Source organism: Diadema setosum, chromosome 13, assembly GCF_964275005.1.
Source record: "Diadema setosum chromosome 13, eeDiaSeto1, whole genome shotgun sequence".
NCBI lineage: Eukaryota > Metazoa > Echinodermata > Echinoidea > Diadematoida > Diadematidae > Diadema > Diadema setosum.
In genome coordinates, this window is record NC_092697.1 from 33,960,914 (window position 1) to 33,978,252 (window position 17,339).

The 17,339-nt window shown below is 37.5% G+C and overlaps 1 protein-coding gene across 1 annotated transcript in view; it reads left to right on the forward strand.

Moving 5' to 3' along the window:
* LOC140236608 (uncharacterized) overlaps nucleotides 1-11,158 on the forward strand; it is a 197,920-nt gene extending 186,762 nt beyond the window's left edge. Inside the window, 8 exon segments of the mRNA XM_072316531.1 lie at nucleotides 264-399; nucleotides 1,089-1,238; nucleotides 3,089-3,188; nucleotides 5,154-5,233; nucleotides 5,798-5,923; nucleotides 6,272-6,456; nucleotides 9,953-10,088; nucleotides 11,084-11,158. Coding sequence (XP_072172632.1) covers nucleotides 264-399; nucleotides 1,089-1,238; nucleotides 3,089-3,188; nucleotides 5,154-5,233; nucleotides 5,798-5,923; nucleotides 6,272-6,456; nucleotides 9,953-10,088; nucleotides 11,084-11,158 — 988 coding nt within the window.
* The last annotated feature ends 6,181 nt before the right edge of the window (nucleotides 11,159-17,339 follow it).

Sequence of the window (17,339 nt, forward strand, 5' to 3'; positions counted from 1 at the left end):
TATCAAGCCGGTTCTATGTAATTCTGCGCGTAAGCAGAATGTCAACTATAAAAACCACATAATGAGACACAGAGATGTAGTGAGCAATGTCATGGAGGGCGCCTTATAAGCGGTTTTGGCACAATTATTTCATACCATGTGTGCCAATATTCCATCACACAAGTTATTTCAGTTGAATTCAGTAAAACAGGCTTTCTGTCCTGCTAATTGTTTCTGGCAGATGAAAGTGTAGTCTATATAACCCTTTTTTTTTTTTCTTGCAGTGGTGGAGCCGGTCGCACAGGTACATTCCTCACCATTGACTCAATGATGTCCATGATCGAACACGAGAAAAAGGTTGACATATTCAACTTTGTGAACAACATGAGGAAGCGGCGTTCCTTCATGGTTCAGGTCCAGGTAATTATCACGGAATGCAGACCGCGATGCAGAAATTGCGACCATTATTACCTCATTGTTGTTGTTGTTTTTTAATCCTCGCATGGGAGTACATATGTATGTTTGAGTCTTCTCTGCACTTACAAGCATCTTGTTGAATAAATCTTGTTGAATTAAAATGAGAGCATGTATAAAGTAATCTTTAAATAGAACGGGGGGGGGGGGGAGGGGGCTGTGGCATAGTGGATAAGATTCCCAACTTCCAACTCCCTTTATACTCCCGACTCCCAATCGGAGTTCGATTCCCACCCAGTGCTTTAATACGTCCTTGGATGCTTTTACCTGCCATGCCCCTATCGACCAAGGTGTGTAAATGGATACTTGGCAACGCTCGATCTAGGGTATTTGCAATGGCAGAGCCCTCTGGTTGAGCAGTGGCAACACTGAAGAGGATGACCTGGACAAATAAGACCTTATTATTAGACATTATTAGAGGTGCATCTGTGCACTAAATTTCTATCTTTGTCACAGTTCTATCGGTTTTGATGATGCCATCATGAATCTTACATTGAGCATAATAACACTGTTTCAGTGCAATGTAGACTCTAATCGATGAGGTTTCAAGACTCCAAGGACCACAAGTAAAAATCAGACTTTTCGCTTGTTCATTTTTTTTTTATTCCTTACGTATCACTTTGTTTATTCGACAGTCTCAATACGAGCTTATCTACGAGACTCTGCTGCAGTGGTCAGTTTGTCCAGTTGTGACTTGTCATGTGACCGATATCGCGATGGTCAGGTCGAAATGGCGGGCAATCGATCCTACCACTGGCAAAACGGAGATGGCGAAGCAGTTTGAGGTTAGTGAGAGAGACGCATAATTCGTCCATTACAATGTGGCCATTCCGCTGAATTTAAAAAGAACTACACTGCGTTCATGTCTCTATAAGAACAAATCATCGTGCCCATTTGGAATTTGAAGTAAGCGTTTTCAAATCAGTTTGAACTTGGAACTCATTGATTGAAGGGCCGATATCAGCATCCATTATACTGTAACAAGGTATAAGGTAGGATAACTATATAGGGCCTACGGCTAACAATTTCGTTGTCCAAGACTCTGCAACTTATACACTGGAACTTATTCTCGGCGAAGGTTTTATTTTGTTTTTTAATCTGGAATGCATGTATTCTTATGGAAATTAAAGTACATTTCCAATATTTTGTCGTTGTCTTCAATACCATTCCATACAACTTGATCAACCTTTGTTACGCCACGAAAGAAATTAGAGCACTCGCAATCGAGCACATGTATCCCCCGAACCCGTCTCCCATATTCCATCTGGATTACTTTTTAGGCCAGAATTTTGTATGATATGGCAACTGTTGCAGGATACAATAAAATCCAAATAGGTGTAGGTGTATAGATTTGACTATGATACATCTACATACCAAATTTGAAAAAAAAAAAAAAAAAATCGGTCAAGAAACAAGGCAGCGTCGCACACACAAGCACACCCTGTAAAATTTACCTTTTCATGTATAAAGACGGAACAAGCTAGGGCGCCACCACCGAAAACAATATGGGCATCTTTATTTCACTATAATGCACCTTTTTGCCAAATTTGAAGAAAATCTTATAAGAAATGTGGCTGATAGAGCACACACAAGAAATGTGCATTGGCATCCAAAGTCGGAACACTGAGGGCGCCGTCACCACAAACTGTTGTGTCCTTCATGTAGAATGATCACCCATACTCCTCCCTAGCAAGTCAGAATAAAATTTGTTCAATAACAATCAAGTTATTGCATAAATAAGAACTTTTGCAAATGTTGACATGATCAAGGTGACCTTTGACCCTGTAAAAGGTGGAACAGTGAGGGCAGTATCATCAATAGGTATAGATGTATAGATTTGACTATGATGTATTTACATACCAAATTTGCAAGAAAAGATTGGTCAAGAAACAAGGCCAGCGTCACACACACAAGCAGACCCTTTAAAATTTACCTTTTCATGTGTAAAGACGGAACAAGCGAGGGCGCCATCACCAAAAACAATAGTCTTTAATACCATAATACACCTTCATGCTAAATTTGAAGATGATCGAAGAACTGCAGCCAGTAGAGCGCTCACAAGCAGACCCTATGGAATTTACCTTTTCATGTATAAAGACGGAACAAGCGAGGGCGCCATCACCAAAAACAATAAGCGTCTTCGTCTTATCATAATACACCTTCATGCCAAATTTGAAGATGATCGAAGAAGAACTGCAGCCAGTAGAGCGTTCACAAGCAGACCCTATTGAATTTACCTTTTCATGTATAAAGACGAAACAAGCGAGGGCGCCATCACCAAAAACCAATAGGCGTCTTTGTCTAACCATAATACACCTTCATGCCAAATTCAAACATGATTGGAGAAGAAACGCAGCTGGTAGAGCGCTCACAAAGAAATCTCTGCGGCTGCGGCGGCTGCGGACGCGGCGCGACGAGGCCGAATCGATAGTATCCTGCGAACTCTGTTCGGGGGATACAATTAGGCCCTGTAACAATACATAAGTGTCTTTGGGGTTTTGCGAGATTCTTTAGAAAACCATGGGTGTATTACATATCGAGTGCCATATTTATATTACAACTATAATTATGATGTATGCACTGTCAAGCATCCATCGACTTCTAAGTTGATAACGACTGTCATCTTTGGAAACAGTTGCTGGATTACATCACACCAGGTGGAGCTAATCTGACGACTCATTCTGCACTGAGACCAGAGAACGTGAAAAAGAACCGTTTTCCAGACAGGGTGCCAGGTTTGTGTACTTGTATTGTACTCGGCAATACACTGTTGGTTGTTTCACGTCAGCATTTTAACTATTATACAGGCTTATCAACATATATATATTTTTTGTTTTTTATAGTGTTGATATTCTCTATTGGAGATGAAGGCGAAAGAGTCATAATAAACAGACGATAAATTGAGACTGCGGGAAAATTCAAATAAAAATCACAAATAAAGTTGCAGGGTTTAATGTTTCACAAAGAGGTAGGATCAATTGCTAAACATTCGAACAGGCTATTTAAAGGTGAAGACGCCAGAGTCAAAGAAGACTGCAAGCATTCTCTAGGTGTACCTTTTTGACAAACAATCAAAATCTGACCGTGCACCACAAAACCAGCAAAAAGTCGCACCCCCTTATTTACGTGAGGACTCAAAGAAAGGTAGAATGGGTCAACAGAGTCAATCTTGAGTTTTTCATATTTTCTGAAAGAGCTATCTTTCTTCAACAATATTCTTAAGTCTAGGAGCATAACATGAATGGGAAAGTGTGTTTTCAGTGGGGTTTTTTTGCAACCTTTTTTTTTTTGGGGGGGGGAGTAGAATAATCAGGTTTGTGTTTAGGGGCCCCTTTTCATATTTTGTAATCCTTTGCACACTCTTTGCTTTCAAGTCTAATAACTTTTGAAATGATATTGTTCACTCCTTTGAAAGTTAGCATCAACCATGAATAGAATGTGTTAATAGAACGTGCTCAATTTCAGATTGATTTGATAATCCCTTCATTGTTGTTGCTCCGATGGTTTACATCCTGTTGTGTCCCTTTCATCGCACAGCTAAGCACAGCTTGGTAAAGATTATTAAAGCATTTGAATAGACCCTGTAATTCAGAGCCTTTTTTTCAAAATTTCACACTTTTCTAGAGTGTGTGCTTTCTTTCTAGTATATAGGTAGGTTAAGGGAGTCCATTCGAATTGAGTTATACACCATTTATAGTTTAGAGTCTACTACTTCAGAATCTGCCCTTAACTAAAAATCTATGTCTGGCGACTTTCTGTTGGTTTTGTGATGCAGGGTCACAAATGAAACATAATTTCTTTGCATAATACATCCTGTGCTTCATCTTATTTGCGTTGAAATGCATAGAAATAGTGGTTTTAAATCGGGAAACTGTTAACATATTTATCAACTTTAATATTAAGAGAGTTTTTTTTTTCTTCATTGCGGAAAAAAGAAATCACGGTTGTGTTTATGAGTTGAGTTGTTGACACCATCAACATCGTATAGTCATCATTTATATATATATATATATATATATATATATATATATATACATATTTTAACCAATGTTATCCTTCGGTGGAAACACATTGCAGTACTTCTGTATTTAAGTTTTGATTTCGAATTAAAGTCTAAATTCTGTCAAATTTCTTCTACTCTTACCGTCTAATTTTATTCTACTTATCAAAATTGAGTGGAACTGCACTTTAAACTGTCAGAAAGTCTTGAACAGGGTTGAACAAAGGGTTGAAAAATATTTGGACCTTGTCTGCACATTTGGCGGATAAAACGCTACGATTTTGTCTTTCAAATCGTATCCTCTTTCATAATTGCATGGTACTTTGAAGTATTAATCCTTAGATTATTAACCCTAGTTGCTAACGTTATTTGTCACATCAGTTCTAATGCTGTCTACAAAGTCGGTGCTAGGAAACACAGGAAATATTGATAATGAAAGGAACACCATTGGGAATAACGCTGATACCATCAATGTTAATATAAGGATGGAAAACCAAACACTAGCATCAGCTTCTGTATTGACATCCATAAAGTTTGGCAATGTTGTCAGAGGAAAAGTAATGCTTTAAGGCTTAAAGTCACCTACACCATTATATCCTTGTCGTCTAACCAATATACTGTAATGTATCTTCCACTTGATATTTTTTTTAAATGTCGTGGCCCAAGGCATTCGTCTGTTTTCTCTCTTTCACTCACCCAGCTGACAGGTCACGACCTCGCCTCACAATGGAAGGCGACTACGCAGGCGCAAATGACTACATCAATGCATCGGTCTTCAATGTACGTTCGTTATAGAATAAACCCTGAAATTGTTGGAGCCCCACTGAAAGACGGAAGTTTACGTGTTTCCATACTGATAGAAAAGACCCTCCTTACCCCTAATTTACGATGATTATAATTTACGTATATCTATTATGTGTTTTTTTTTTTCCTTGAAGGACATGTCATCAGACTGAAAACAAAACTGTATGAACAATGAAGAAAATAAACACTAATAGATATAGATAGTTTACACCCTGGTAAAATTGAATCACCAAAAATGTACTTATTTTCGTTTTGTTTTTTGCATGTTAATGTACAAAGCCTTTGAATTTATGGAATGGTCGTCCACATGAATTCTGTATTCTGAAAAAGTAGGGGGGGGGAGATCACAATCGTAATAATGTTACTCTTAAATCTTTACTTGTGTAGCTTTTAAAATTAAATGATACTCAAAATATCATTTTTGTGTGACGATCAATTCCGTAACCCTCTCTCTTCACTTCACTTTTAGTTTGTCTTATGCTTACAAACCTCCGTTCATCAATATAGCTCTTTTATTGAAAATAACGTTTCATTCGATAGTCTGAAGGTAAGAAGAACGCCTACATCAGTACGCAGTGGCCTCTGTCGTCAACTGTTACTGACATTTTACGTCTCGTGTGGGACTACGGATGTCAAGCTGTTGTGTACTTGGACGAAATGGACAAGGTATTGAAAATTGGAAGTATTTGTCTTTTTATCATTTTAGAATAGCTCCTAACGTTAAAATGTTCGATATCCATCAGATAAAGTTTCAAAGAATCAATTCCATTGCTTCTTGTTCAAGCATCCAAGGTAGGGCGACTAAGTCTGTTACCAAAACATGTCTTAAAGGTTTTAAACAGGCAACGACAATAACTCTTTCTGTAAATACTTCTCTCTGTGGGAGAATAAAACACTACTCATATTGTTTATGATAATTGTATCCTTACTGCTCTTATTGTTCGAAAACACCACCGCTTTCTCTTTCCAATCTCCCTTACCGATAATCTATACTCTCACCTCTATTCTTTTAAGACGTGTGTACAGTTCTGGCCAACGCAAGGGAAGAAAAAGTGCGGATCGTTCACGGTTGAATTATTTGAAGAATACCAAGATGTGGACTTCGTCACCAAAAGGGTTCTTAACATTACGTCCACGAGGGAGAAGGTAACTACCGTCTTCCAGGAAGACGGGGATGCTGTATACATGTTTTATGGACAGTTCGTAGCAAAACAAGTTAATCCAATTTTTACAAAGTTGAGACATTTTTCGATTGAAGCGGCTCAAAATGAAGAAACTAATTAAAAAATAATGATGGATGTGTTCAGCCTTAGATAAAAGAATATTGAAAGTGATGCATTACTGAAATCATTTAATATTGTTCTATCTGATGATGGATTTACTTATACATGTTTGAGAATGGCCCTCACCAACCTTGCAAATGTTCATGTTAACTGGTCTAGAGTTAACATTATGTCCATGTCTGTTAACAGACACAATGTTTCTTCTCTTACATAATCGACCACTTGGAAATCCTTAGGTCGCTTTCGGGGACCAAAAGAAAAGTCATTAAGAATACGTACGGTCGTGCAGTTCGAAGTTAGTTAGTATTAGTTTGAATTCATTCATATCCTACCCGTCATATACAGATTATCATTTGGAAAATTCTAAACTTATTACAGCTCAAAATTCCATAAGCCATCATGGTCCAGATGCATGGAACTCATTGAATGATGACCTTAAACGCAGTTCTTCTTTACAATGTTTTAAATCATCCTATAAAAGCGTTCTTCTCGCAATGTGCCACTCGAATTAGAATAACGCTTTTGTCACCTCTCAACTCCTGAACACTGTATCTCATCGCTTTTCTTCTTTTCTCTTCTCTTCTCTCTTCTCTCTACTCTTCCTATTCGGGTCCTTTATTCTCGTTTGTTTGTTTGGTTTTTTTTTTCGTCTTTATAAAATCCACCTTGTGTTGTCCTTTTTGGTCAAAATGACATTTAATATACTTTAAGAATTTATGTTATTTGTTCTACGTGTGTATGTTCCGTTCCTTTAGCTTAAAAAAAACAAAACAAAACAAAAAACGTTACAAGGCCGTTATCCAAATCAAGTGATTTGTTTACTGATAATGGTCTCCCCCACAAGTACATTTTAAAGATGTGTAATGGAATTCATTTATTATTTTACATGGTAATATACTTGTTATGTGAAATCTTGTTTGTATTTTCATGAATTATGTTTGATATTGTTATACTTATTTTCTGGTATGTACAAGTGGAGAAATAAAACTTACTGAAATATAAACTTACTGAAGTAAGTCTTCACTGAATTTTTAACATAACTAATGTAGGTAAACTTTTTTTGACTGTCGATCTTTCCACCTATAAACTTCTTGCGGTTATCCTTTATTTTGATTGTTATTTTATTTATTTGTCAGGAAGCACGCAGGCTCACGCAATATCATTTTCACGGCTGGCCGAAAAACCAGAGTGTGCCGAAATCAAAGAGCAACTTTTGTTGGCTCATCCTTCACATACAGGAAGAGAATGATGAAGAGCGACCTCTACTGATCGTATGCATGTAGGTGCCGTCTATCGCAATTGTTTGTGGTACGATTCATCCAGTTTTCAAATCAGGAAACACAGAATTTCAATTATTGAAGTAAGTGTCTATGATAGGTAATTAACATTTCAAAAGCGCAGATGCACAAATCTCACAGGGAGAAATGAAAACATTGTAGGGGAATTCCATCCTGATATCATGTCGCATATAAGAGTAGAAAAATCAGAAAAGTAGATCGGTGAATTTTGGCGGGAAAAACCAGACAGAAAAAAGTTAGACTAAAGTTATGATGACGTTTAGAGAGAGTAGGACAAATTGGTAACTCTGTGTGACGTAGGTAGCTCTCCATTCCGTTTGTACACAAAAAATCACAACCTTTCATTTTTGTCAGCAGGCAAACATTAGATCTTATCTGGGTATAAAGTAAAGTAAATACGTCTCTGCATGTCCTCTTCAGTGTATATGAAGAGCTCAGTTGTAGAAGATACTACATCCATTTTCCATCAAAATCCACTTTTTGGTCTTGATATACTCATTTTTAGGACCTCTATACACCTATACTAACGAAAAGCTGAATTTCCAAGCAGAAAGTGTTTAAATTTACATTTAAAAATCAGTTCGGTTTCAAAAAGTATAATACATCCATTTTAGTTGGGTTTCAAAAGGTACTACATCCACTCAAATGACGTCATCGGGGAATTGACCAATCAGAGAGCAGCATTGACTTGACCCTCTGCCATTGTCTGACTTAATCTGTAAACAACAGAAGTTGACTTTTGGCTTTTTGGCTTTCTGTTAAAATCACCACGCAAATCTGACAAATATCTTGGAAAAAATTCATCACATTTTGATCAAGCAATGGAGGAAAATAGGGAGAACTCATTGACAAAACAGACCATCCCAAGAAAGGATCAGGAATTAAAAGCAGTAGATAAGAGCAAAGGAGAAACGGCGGAGAGACTGGAGAAATTACAATGATCTTCTTCTCTGATTTTGCTTTATTTTTTCCTGCAAAGCAAAATACTATCAGGATCAAGTTAATGATGAAACGGATCCAAAACCAATAGGGCCGGATGCATAAACGCTAGCAATTGCTTGTTCTAGCCTTTTACTCGAATCCGTATGCTTAAAAACAAGCAATTGCTTGCGAGCAGAAGCTCTCGCTAGCAAGCACAAGCAATTGCTTGCTGCCCGCGAGCAATTGCTTAGAGACCAGCATTTCGAAAAACGTATGCATAAAACATACCTTTTGCTCGTTCTTGCTACCAATTGCTTACGATTTTCCAAGCTCTGTAAAATGAGCTTGAGCTTTTGCTTAACTGGGACGTTCCCTTTTCATTTTCATATTCAAAAAGAAAGACCACACTTGTGCGGGAGTGGTGTAAATCTATAAGAAATTACTTCTAAGTAGTGTAAGAAACGTTTTTGTTTCAACAACGGGAATGTCCAGTGGTTAGCACGCAAAATGTAATGAAAAAAAAGATAGGATGTCTGACTTCGGTGGAGAGCAAGGAGACCTCTCTCCACATGCGATCTGGCAGATCCGGGCTATAAATAAGCAGTGATGGGAATCAGCCAGTACGTGTGTGTGTATGGAGATGTGTGTGTGGGTCTGTGTGTGCATTTATGAGTGTCATTTCATAGGTCTTCTGCTATGTCAGGAAATGTTTCCGCACACACACGTCCTTTAAAGTACATGCTGTCACACCCGCCTTTGTTCTTGTGTTCGCACAGGCGTGACGTCCCTTTTGTTGAAAACGCAAGCAATTGCTTGTGCGGCACAAGCAAAAAGGTATAAGCACAAGCAAAAGGTTATGCATATGGATTTAAGAAATTGCTTGAGCTAGACCTTTTGCTAGACGAGCTTTTGCTTTTGCTTCAAGCAATTGCTTCGGCCCAATGTCTTGGACAGTGGCCGCGGAACGATTTTCCTCACCCACCCATCTACCCAACCCTGCTTAGACGGAAAGAATTGTAGGACTGAACCTTTCTGAATATACCCCCCCCCCCGCCACATCCCAATGGTTTGCGGCCCTGCTTAATGTCGTGGAAACAATGAGAGTGATGACGTGTTCTAGAATATTGCTCACACTAAGCTAAGGTTCATGTCTAGTTATATCTTTTAACTTTTCATTTCAATTCGATCTTAAGAGACGGGTTCGGAAAGTCAGGCACATTCCTGGCTGCCATGGCAACGATCAACGAAGTGAAGCAGAACAAAACGGTAGATGTTTTCAGCGCAGTAAAACGTCTTCGCAAGACAAGACCGGGCATCGTGGATAGTTTGGTAAAAGAGTCATAGTTGATATGATTGTATTTCCGGGTAATGGAGAGAGGTCGTGAAGGAGATTGTATGCCTTCGACGTAAATCTGAACTCTTCTGGGCAGACCGTCTGTTACGTGATCCATGACCCATTGCACCTTACGTCATTATATTTTCTTAATGTAAAATTCACCAATATATCAAAGTTTTCTTCTTTTGCGTATGATTTTGATGGCAATGGTGATCTCATAATTCAACAAAAACTATACATAATATCCACCTTATTTTTTTTCAAAGAGAACATTTTCTTCAGTGCAGATTTATCAGTCGCATTATCATTTTTTCTGTAATATTTATACCTCATTCAGGACGTAATAGTGGGGGAAAACGTTATAAACTGATTTAAATGCAATGTTCAAAACAATGTTTTTGTTAATGATGTAAGAACAATACTTAACACAAATGCAAAGCCATATCCCATTTTCGTGTTAAGTTATGCCTGGCAGCATCTCAGGAGTATTGCTGTGAACTGAAAATGGATGAAAATCTGACTTTGTCTATTGAAAAGCATTTACGATATGTGTCCACGGTCTGATTTAGATATAATTTTAAACTTTTGTTTTATTTTGTTTTATTATTTGTCTGTTTGTTTTTTGGCATACCCAATACTTTCTGGCTTTCTCATTTCAATGGAAAGCAATTCGAATTTTAGCGGCTATCATATTGCCCACAAAATATAATTATGTATCGGATTATGGTTGTATGCGTAAGACCAGTTTTACGTAGTGAAGCTTATAACCCTTCCATCATCAGTGGCTTTTGTGGAAGCATGATGGTAATAACCAATATCTGTTATAATGACACATGTTACTTCCACAATTGACGAAGTTACTTTAGTGTGTCTGCAAGTGAAAAGTTCCATGCAGTTTGCTTGGTGTGTGTCATTCACATCTATAGTACTGCCGTTATCCGCCCGACATAAAAAACTGTCCCTACATGTTTTCCTTGCCCAATTTCAGGAACGTTACGAACTCTGCTTTGACGTTGTGGAGGCCTACAGTGATTATGTGAAAACCTACGTCAACGCAATGTGAATCTTTCTCCCGAGCGATTGTCACTCCCAGAGTCATGGAAGACAGGCATTTACTTCACACATAGCAGTGTAGACATGAAAAATAGTCGAACGAGTCCTCGCTGAAGTGTTAAATGTTATCACTGGCGACCTTTTGAGTCGAATTTCAATAGGATATATTGAGACAAGTAGTACTATGAAAGTGGTGAATTAGTTATTTATCAAGGATTATTTGATTCATCTGCCCTAAGTAAGGTCAATAGTTATACAACATACTTCCATTGTTTTTATCACTAATCTATATCTACCAAAAAAGAAAAAACGGTAGATTATATAAATAGCATATTAGCTTTTTCCTGTGAAGCCTCTTTAGATAAGAGTTGCAATTTTCCTCTTCATTTCACTCCATTTCATTTATTTCATTTCTAACAGACATACAATTTCAGCATAACATTTACATAATTTTACATACTTGTACAGAATTAATCGAGCTCATTATGACAATGACTCCTATTGGGTCAGGATATTTAATCACAAACTATGACTAAGGGTATCAAAGAGAAGGTATTGGGAATGGAGGGGACTCATATACCAGCTTCTCTTGAACAGGGACCCATGTCCCCCCCCCCCCCACCACGGCCGTGTCTGACATTTAGTTTGCTGGTTTAAAAGCTATGAGATGAGGCTACAGGCTGTCATTAAATTGGAGCTGAAGCTAAAATAAAGTCACCCCTGCCCATGAACAACATTTATAACTGTGTTCTCTGACGGCACCTAATTGCAGATCGGTTAGTCGCTGCTTGTCATCATTATCTCTTCATTCCCATTTACCCCAACACACACTGTACATTGCCACTTGTAAATCTACTCTTTATCATTCCCTTACACTTTAGATTGCTGTTCAGGCATACATTCCATTCGCCAATGACTGATATGTAGCCACCCAACTTCCACTCGGGCTTGCAGGTTGCAGACAGGGGTATGATAATATACGAAAACTACTGAATCTACATAATTTGCAACAGCGATGGTTTCTCAAATCGCAAGAAATACCGAACTAATGAAAGGTGACCCTTTATATCAATCTTTGAACATGAACAGGTATTAGGTCTGTTGTTCCTTGTATTATCAATGTGTTCTTCCTCTTGTGAATGTTATAGTTGGAACTGTATCATGCGATGTATCATCAATTGATGTGCGAATGCACCAAAAACAGCCAAGTGAGGCTGTTTTTTTAAACGTATTGGAATAAAACATGGAAGCCAACTAACTACTATGACCTAGTGACGTATATAGCATAAAGCAAGCCATCGCTACTAGATCAAACTAGTCTTCTGCGCAGCACTGTGTGAAACACTATTAAAATGTAGTTACCATAGAAAAAGAGATGAAGTACAGTGGTTGTATTTGGCTAAAAACTTTCTGTCAAATAGTTATGTATCAGGTTGGGTCATTCAGTGCTTATTGTCTGGACCCTGGTCTGGTTATTGGATACCCTTTGCATCGAATAAAAGAAAAAAAAATGATAAACTTGTCCTGTTTTCACCTGTATATCACGTAGTAACATACAATTTAGTAAAATTATGACGTGTAGCAGAGCGTCCGTAATATTTTTCTGGAGATGTGAAAACATCTAGTTTTATTAAGCAATTTTGCCGATAGTTGGGAAAAATCCATTTTGCCCCTTAAAAAAAACGCAAGTTGTAAGTTGCAAAGAAAGGTAGGCGCTGTTCTTATTGTAACAAGCGTCAAAATTTGAATTATTGAAATTTCGAAAATTGTCCACTCATTAAGTTTGATTACTAGATGCCTCGTGTTTGCTTTGATATTTTTTGAATAAGTCTGTTCGCTCGTTTGCTATAAGGTCACAGGCGTTTATGCGTTGAAATGGTCATCGCATCTAAATATACTGAACCAGTGTTGTGAAACAGCTTGAACGAGATCTCGATACAGTGTATAAATCAATATGAAATAAAGAGTACTAATCGAAACTTATGATCACAGATCATTTGTGATTCCAAGTAAAAGCCAAAACTGATTCTTCCATTACTCACATTCTAAATTTGATAGTATTTTTTTTCATTGTGTTATATTTCATTTCATGTTTGTGCTCAATACACTTTTAAATGTACACGGTGTACCCGGACTACATTACATGTATTATACGGATTTACTTGCATCATTTTAAAGCAGATGTCTGTCTCAGATCTTGTGAGTTACTCAAGTAGTTAGCATTGAAATAGAACCCCAAATATGTATTTCGTGTTAGTCGTGTTATGACAATGTGTGTAACTCTTGGATATAATTAGTATTATATAGCAAATGCATGGGCCTAGGTACACAACAAATTAATTATACTGATGTGTTTGTTTTTTTTTATGAACAATTTAGTAGAAACATCGCATACGTATCTGTTCCATCGTGACAAGACGTTGTGTTTCGCTTCATAACCTTAATTCAGTCTGTACACTAGCTATCGATAATAGGCATAATTATGCAAATGCATGTATTTCTATGTAGCAGCTAAATGTTCATTGATACAATACATATCATGTATTCGAAGTATAGTATCAGAGCAACACGTATTACCATTCATATGATTATCAGATAATTAGATGAGTGTATCTTCTAATGGAGAATCGAATTGCCGAGCCATGAAAAGAAAAAAAAAAACACGTTGAAGAATAGCATTTCTGACAAAAGTCAAAGTTTTGCTCTACTTTAATGGTCGGTTAGTTGGTTAGCTTATGTCATTCTGCAGTTGTCTTATTTGTTCATCCACATCGGCGTGGTTACGAAAGATTACGTAAATACCTACTTGAAAATATACAGATGTTGCAAGGTTTATTAATACACAAATAAATACATATGCGATGAAATACATACAAAATTGCTTAATCTTTTTGTCAATACGGTAGTCTCTTCTTTGCACCTAGCGCTATTTCCTTGGCATTCAATATACAGTCAAACCTGTACGTAGCGGTCATTCAAGGGAGACGAACAAATGTGTGTCACATTTGGACCTACATGTTGTTGTATGTGCTTCTTTTTAACGCCACAATACATAAATGACCATGCGACGCTAAAGTCTACATAATTATAGTGCTACTCAACCTGCTATCATTTTTCTACATTCAATGAGTTAGCTATTACGTTCAAAATGCATACACTGATTCATGTACCAAACTGAACGTACACTTATCACCATTTTCGGTAGAGTGTTTAATATATCACCCTCATGATCAGTCACCTCTCCCGGTGTGTCATGTTGACGTTCACCTGCATGCTAACACGGCGAGTTCGTTTTGTGTAGTCATACAGTATAATAATGTGTAGTTTGTGTATTTGTCTCGGCGGAGCCCCGGCTTTCAATCCGAGCGTTCACACGTACCGGGGTTGCTTAATTTCAAACAGTTTTGTAATAACGCAAACTCAAATCAAGTTTGTAATTAAGCAAATTTGCCTCGTGAATGGAAACTGGAATCGATTTAAAACTTAGTTACAATTAAGTTTCAAATCACGGTCCGGAGGTGTTTTTCAATCACGTTTCACCAGAATTAAGCAACGAAACTAGCTTGTGAGCTCAATTGACCTCTATTTAAGTTTTGGGGTGGAGCTTACGTGACCCTTCAATCACTTCCGGAGAAAACCTGCGCCACTACACAGGCTTCAAGAGTGATTGACTTGAACATGGAAAGAAACCACACCTCTCATCCTCTCTTTGATATTCAAAACCGCAGAATCCGCGAAGCTTCTTCTTGCGTGTGAACGGACTGTGATTTGAAACTTAATTGCAAACAAGTTTGTAGTCAAGTTTGTAATCAAGCAACTCGGTACGTGTGAAAAGACCCATTTTACCACTGTTCTTCTATGACTTCTTTTTTGTTGTTTTCCTAGAGGTAGGTGCATTCCTTATTTCTAACATTCGTAAAACTCTGACAGTGAAAAATTGGCATCAGCCGAAAACTTCAATTGCTAAAAAATATAATAAATATAGGCCTATATATACATGACCATCAAACCTACAAACATTTTTTTTCCAGAAATATTGCTTGACATGACCATTCAGTGAAGAAGCGGATTAGGCTCACTTTTTAACCCACTATAGTCAATGGTGCGGTTAATTTGTTCTCAAGAAAGACATCACCATAACAGTCTATAACTCTCACTCGAACATAAAAGTAACATATGCAATGATTAGCATGTACAACACATAACTTTGACATCATCTTAAAAGTAAAGTAAGGGTTTTTTTTTTCATATTCACTTTGAGATGTTTACAAAGAATATGTGTCGATGGCTGTTTCAGTTTAGGAACGCTGTCTATTAGGTAAGAATACTGTTACTGTTATATAACCTCATTTCCACAGAGATCCTGAAAAGGAAAATGATCAAGTTCGTCTTTAGTGATGGCACATTAATGTGATATCAAAGTGAATAAAAAACGACCGCATACACTGTTTGACGGCTAAATGAAATGGAAACATTAACACTTTCTTTCGTAATTCATTTCTCAGCCATAAACAGAACTAGCACTCTTCGTCAGGGTCTTCAGATGCTTAAAAAAAAAAAAAACTCGACACATTACATGATAATTTAGGCTTTAAAAATTGAATTATGTTGGTGAAAACCTACACATTTTTTGAACAAGATTCTTATTTTGACAGGGTGTCTGCTGGAGAGTGCAGTAGCCCTTAAGTATGGCTTTCAGACAATATGCCTGTACTTTGTCTTTTCTTCCAAGAATATTAACAACGTCTAACGACAAATTTCGAGGAGTAGGGTGAACAGGATAGTTCGGCAAAGGCGGCGACTTCGCCACCCTGGATGACGCATTTGTGGAAGGGTCTACAGTTGGCAAAGGGTCTCAGATTTAGACTATATGTCCCGAACTGGTCATAAGTGGATAAGCTAACGTGCTAGGTGCTCACAGAACACTTATCATGGGAGATACACCATCCACCTTGCGTTGTAGCTTCATGCACTGATCAAGAATACAATGTCCATCAAGAACAAAGACAACAAAGCTAACCTTTCTTCCCAACCTATGCTCTCCTATCAAAGCTTTATTTTGTCGCTTCCTTTAACTTTTTTTTTATTTTTGTGCAAGAATTGGAGCCCTAACTGCCATGGTCCCAGTTTCCTTCAAGATAAAATGAGTCCGTTTAATCATTATGATACATGTCCATGTTCTAATCGTACTAGATTGCATTCATTACTCATCGACAGTGATTATTTTAAGACTTTGCTTTATCCTCAAAATGACTATCACCTAAATAATTTATCTGCTTGAAATCAGTCTGGAAGAGAAAAGAAAAACGGAAATTGAAATACCACAAAGATTTACTTCACATCAGTTGCCGATTGCTTTTGGTCTGCAAATTATATAAGGTTCTTTAAAGAATTAAGTTCCTCTGAAGTAGAAAGCAGAGTGTAATTCCACTTCATGTTTCAATTGGTTTGATTAATAAATCAACATCAACCGAATGATTGGAGTTTCATTACAAGTAGACACAACAAAGATGTGGGATCTTGAAAATGGTTTCGTAAAACCGCAGTATAAGTTCAAATAACTTATAGCAATTAGATTGTTTGTGTCATGCTTCATATGTTGCGAATTGAATTGCACAAAATTCTTCATCAAATATTAATATTTGACCTTTTTGATGTGAAATTTGTTTGAAAACTTGTAGTTTACAACTCGGTCAAAGTATTGCTGATTCTGTGCCACAATACTCCATGACCGCTCATCACAAAATCATGTACAACGAACAAGGTTTTATATCATTTGTCGCATGTTTGAGCACAAATCCACGACGAATGTCTTTATTATGTGGAAGAGCTTTCTTTTATCGTTGCTTTGTTTCCCCCCCCCCCCCGTAAAACAAATCAAAGTCAAAGGGGCAAAACCAAAATTAACACATTTCTTTTCTCTTTCTTAAAGAGGTCTTCGTGGATTTACACCCACCACATCATTCCATTTGGATTTAATGAAATATGATTTCATTATTGTCATATTACTACTTAGAATGCATGAACTTTGCACAAAGTTTCTCTCCGTTAGTGCGTAGTCGTTGGCAGGGGTTAAGCAGCATGACTCAGTAATAGCAACTGAGATATTCTTTTTTTTATCTTGTTATGACCCTTTCGTCCGAATGCCGGGCCCTGCCGGCGCCGCTGCATTACCGGAAAGACTTTCTATT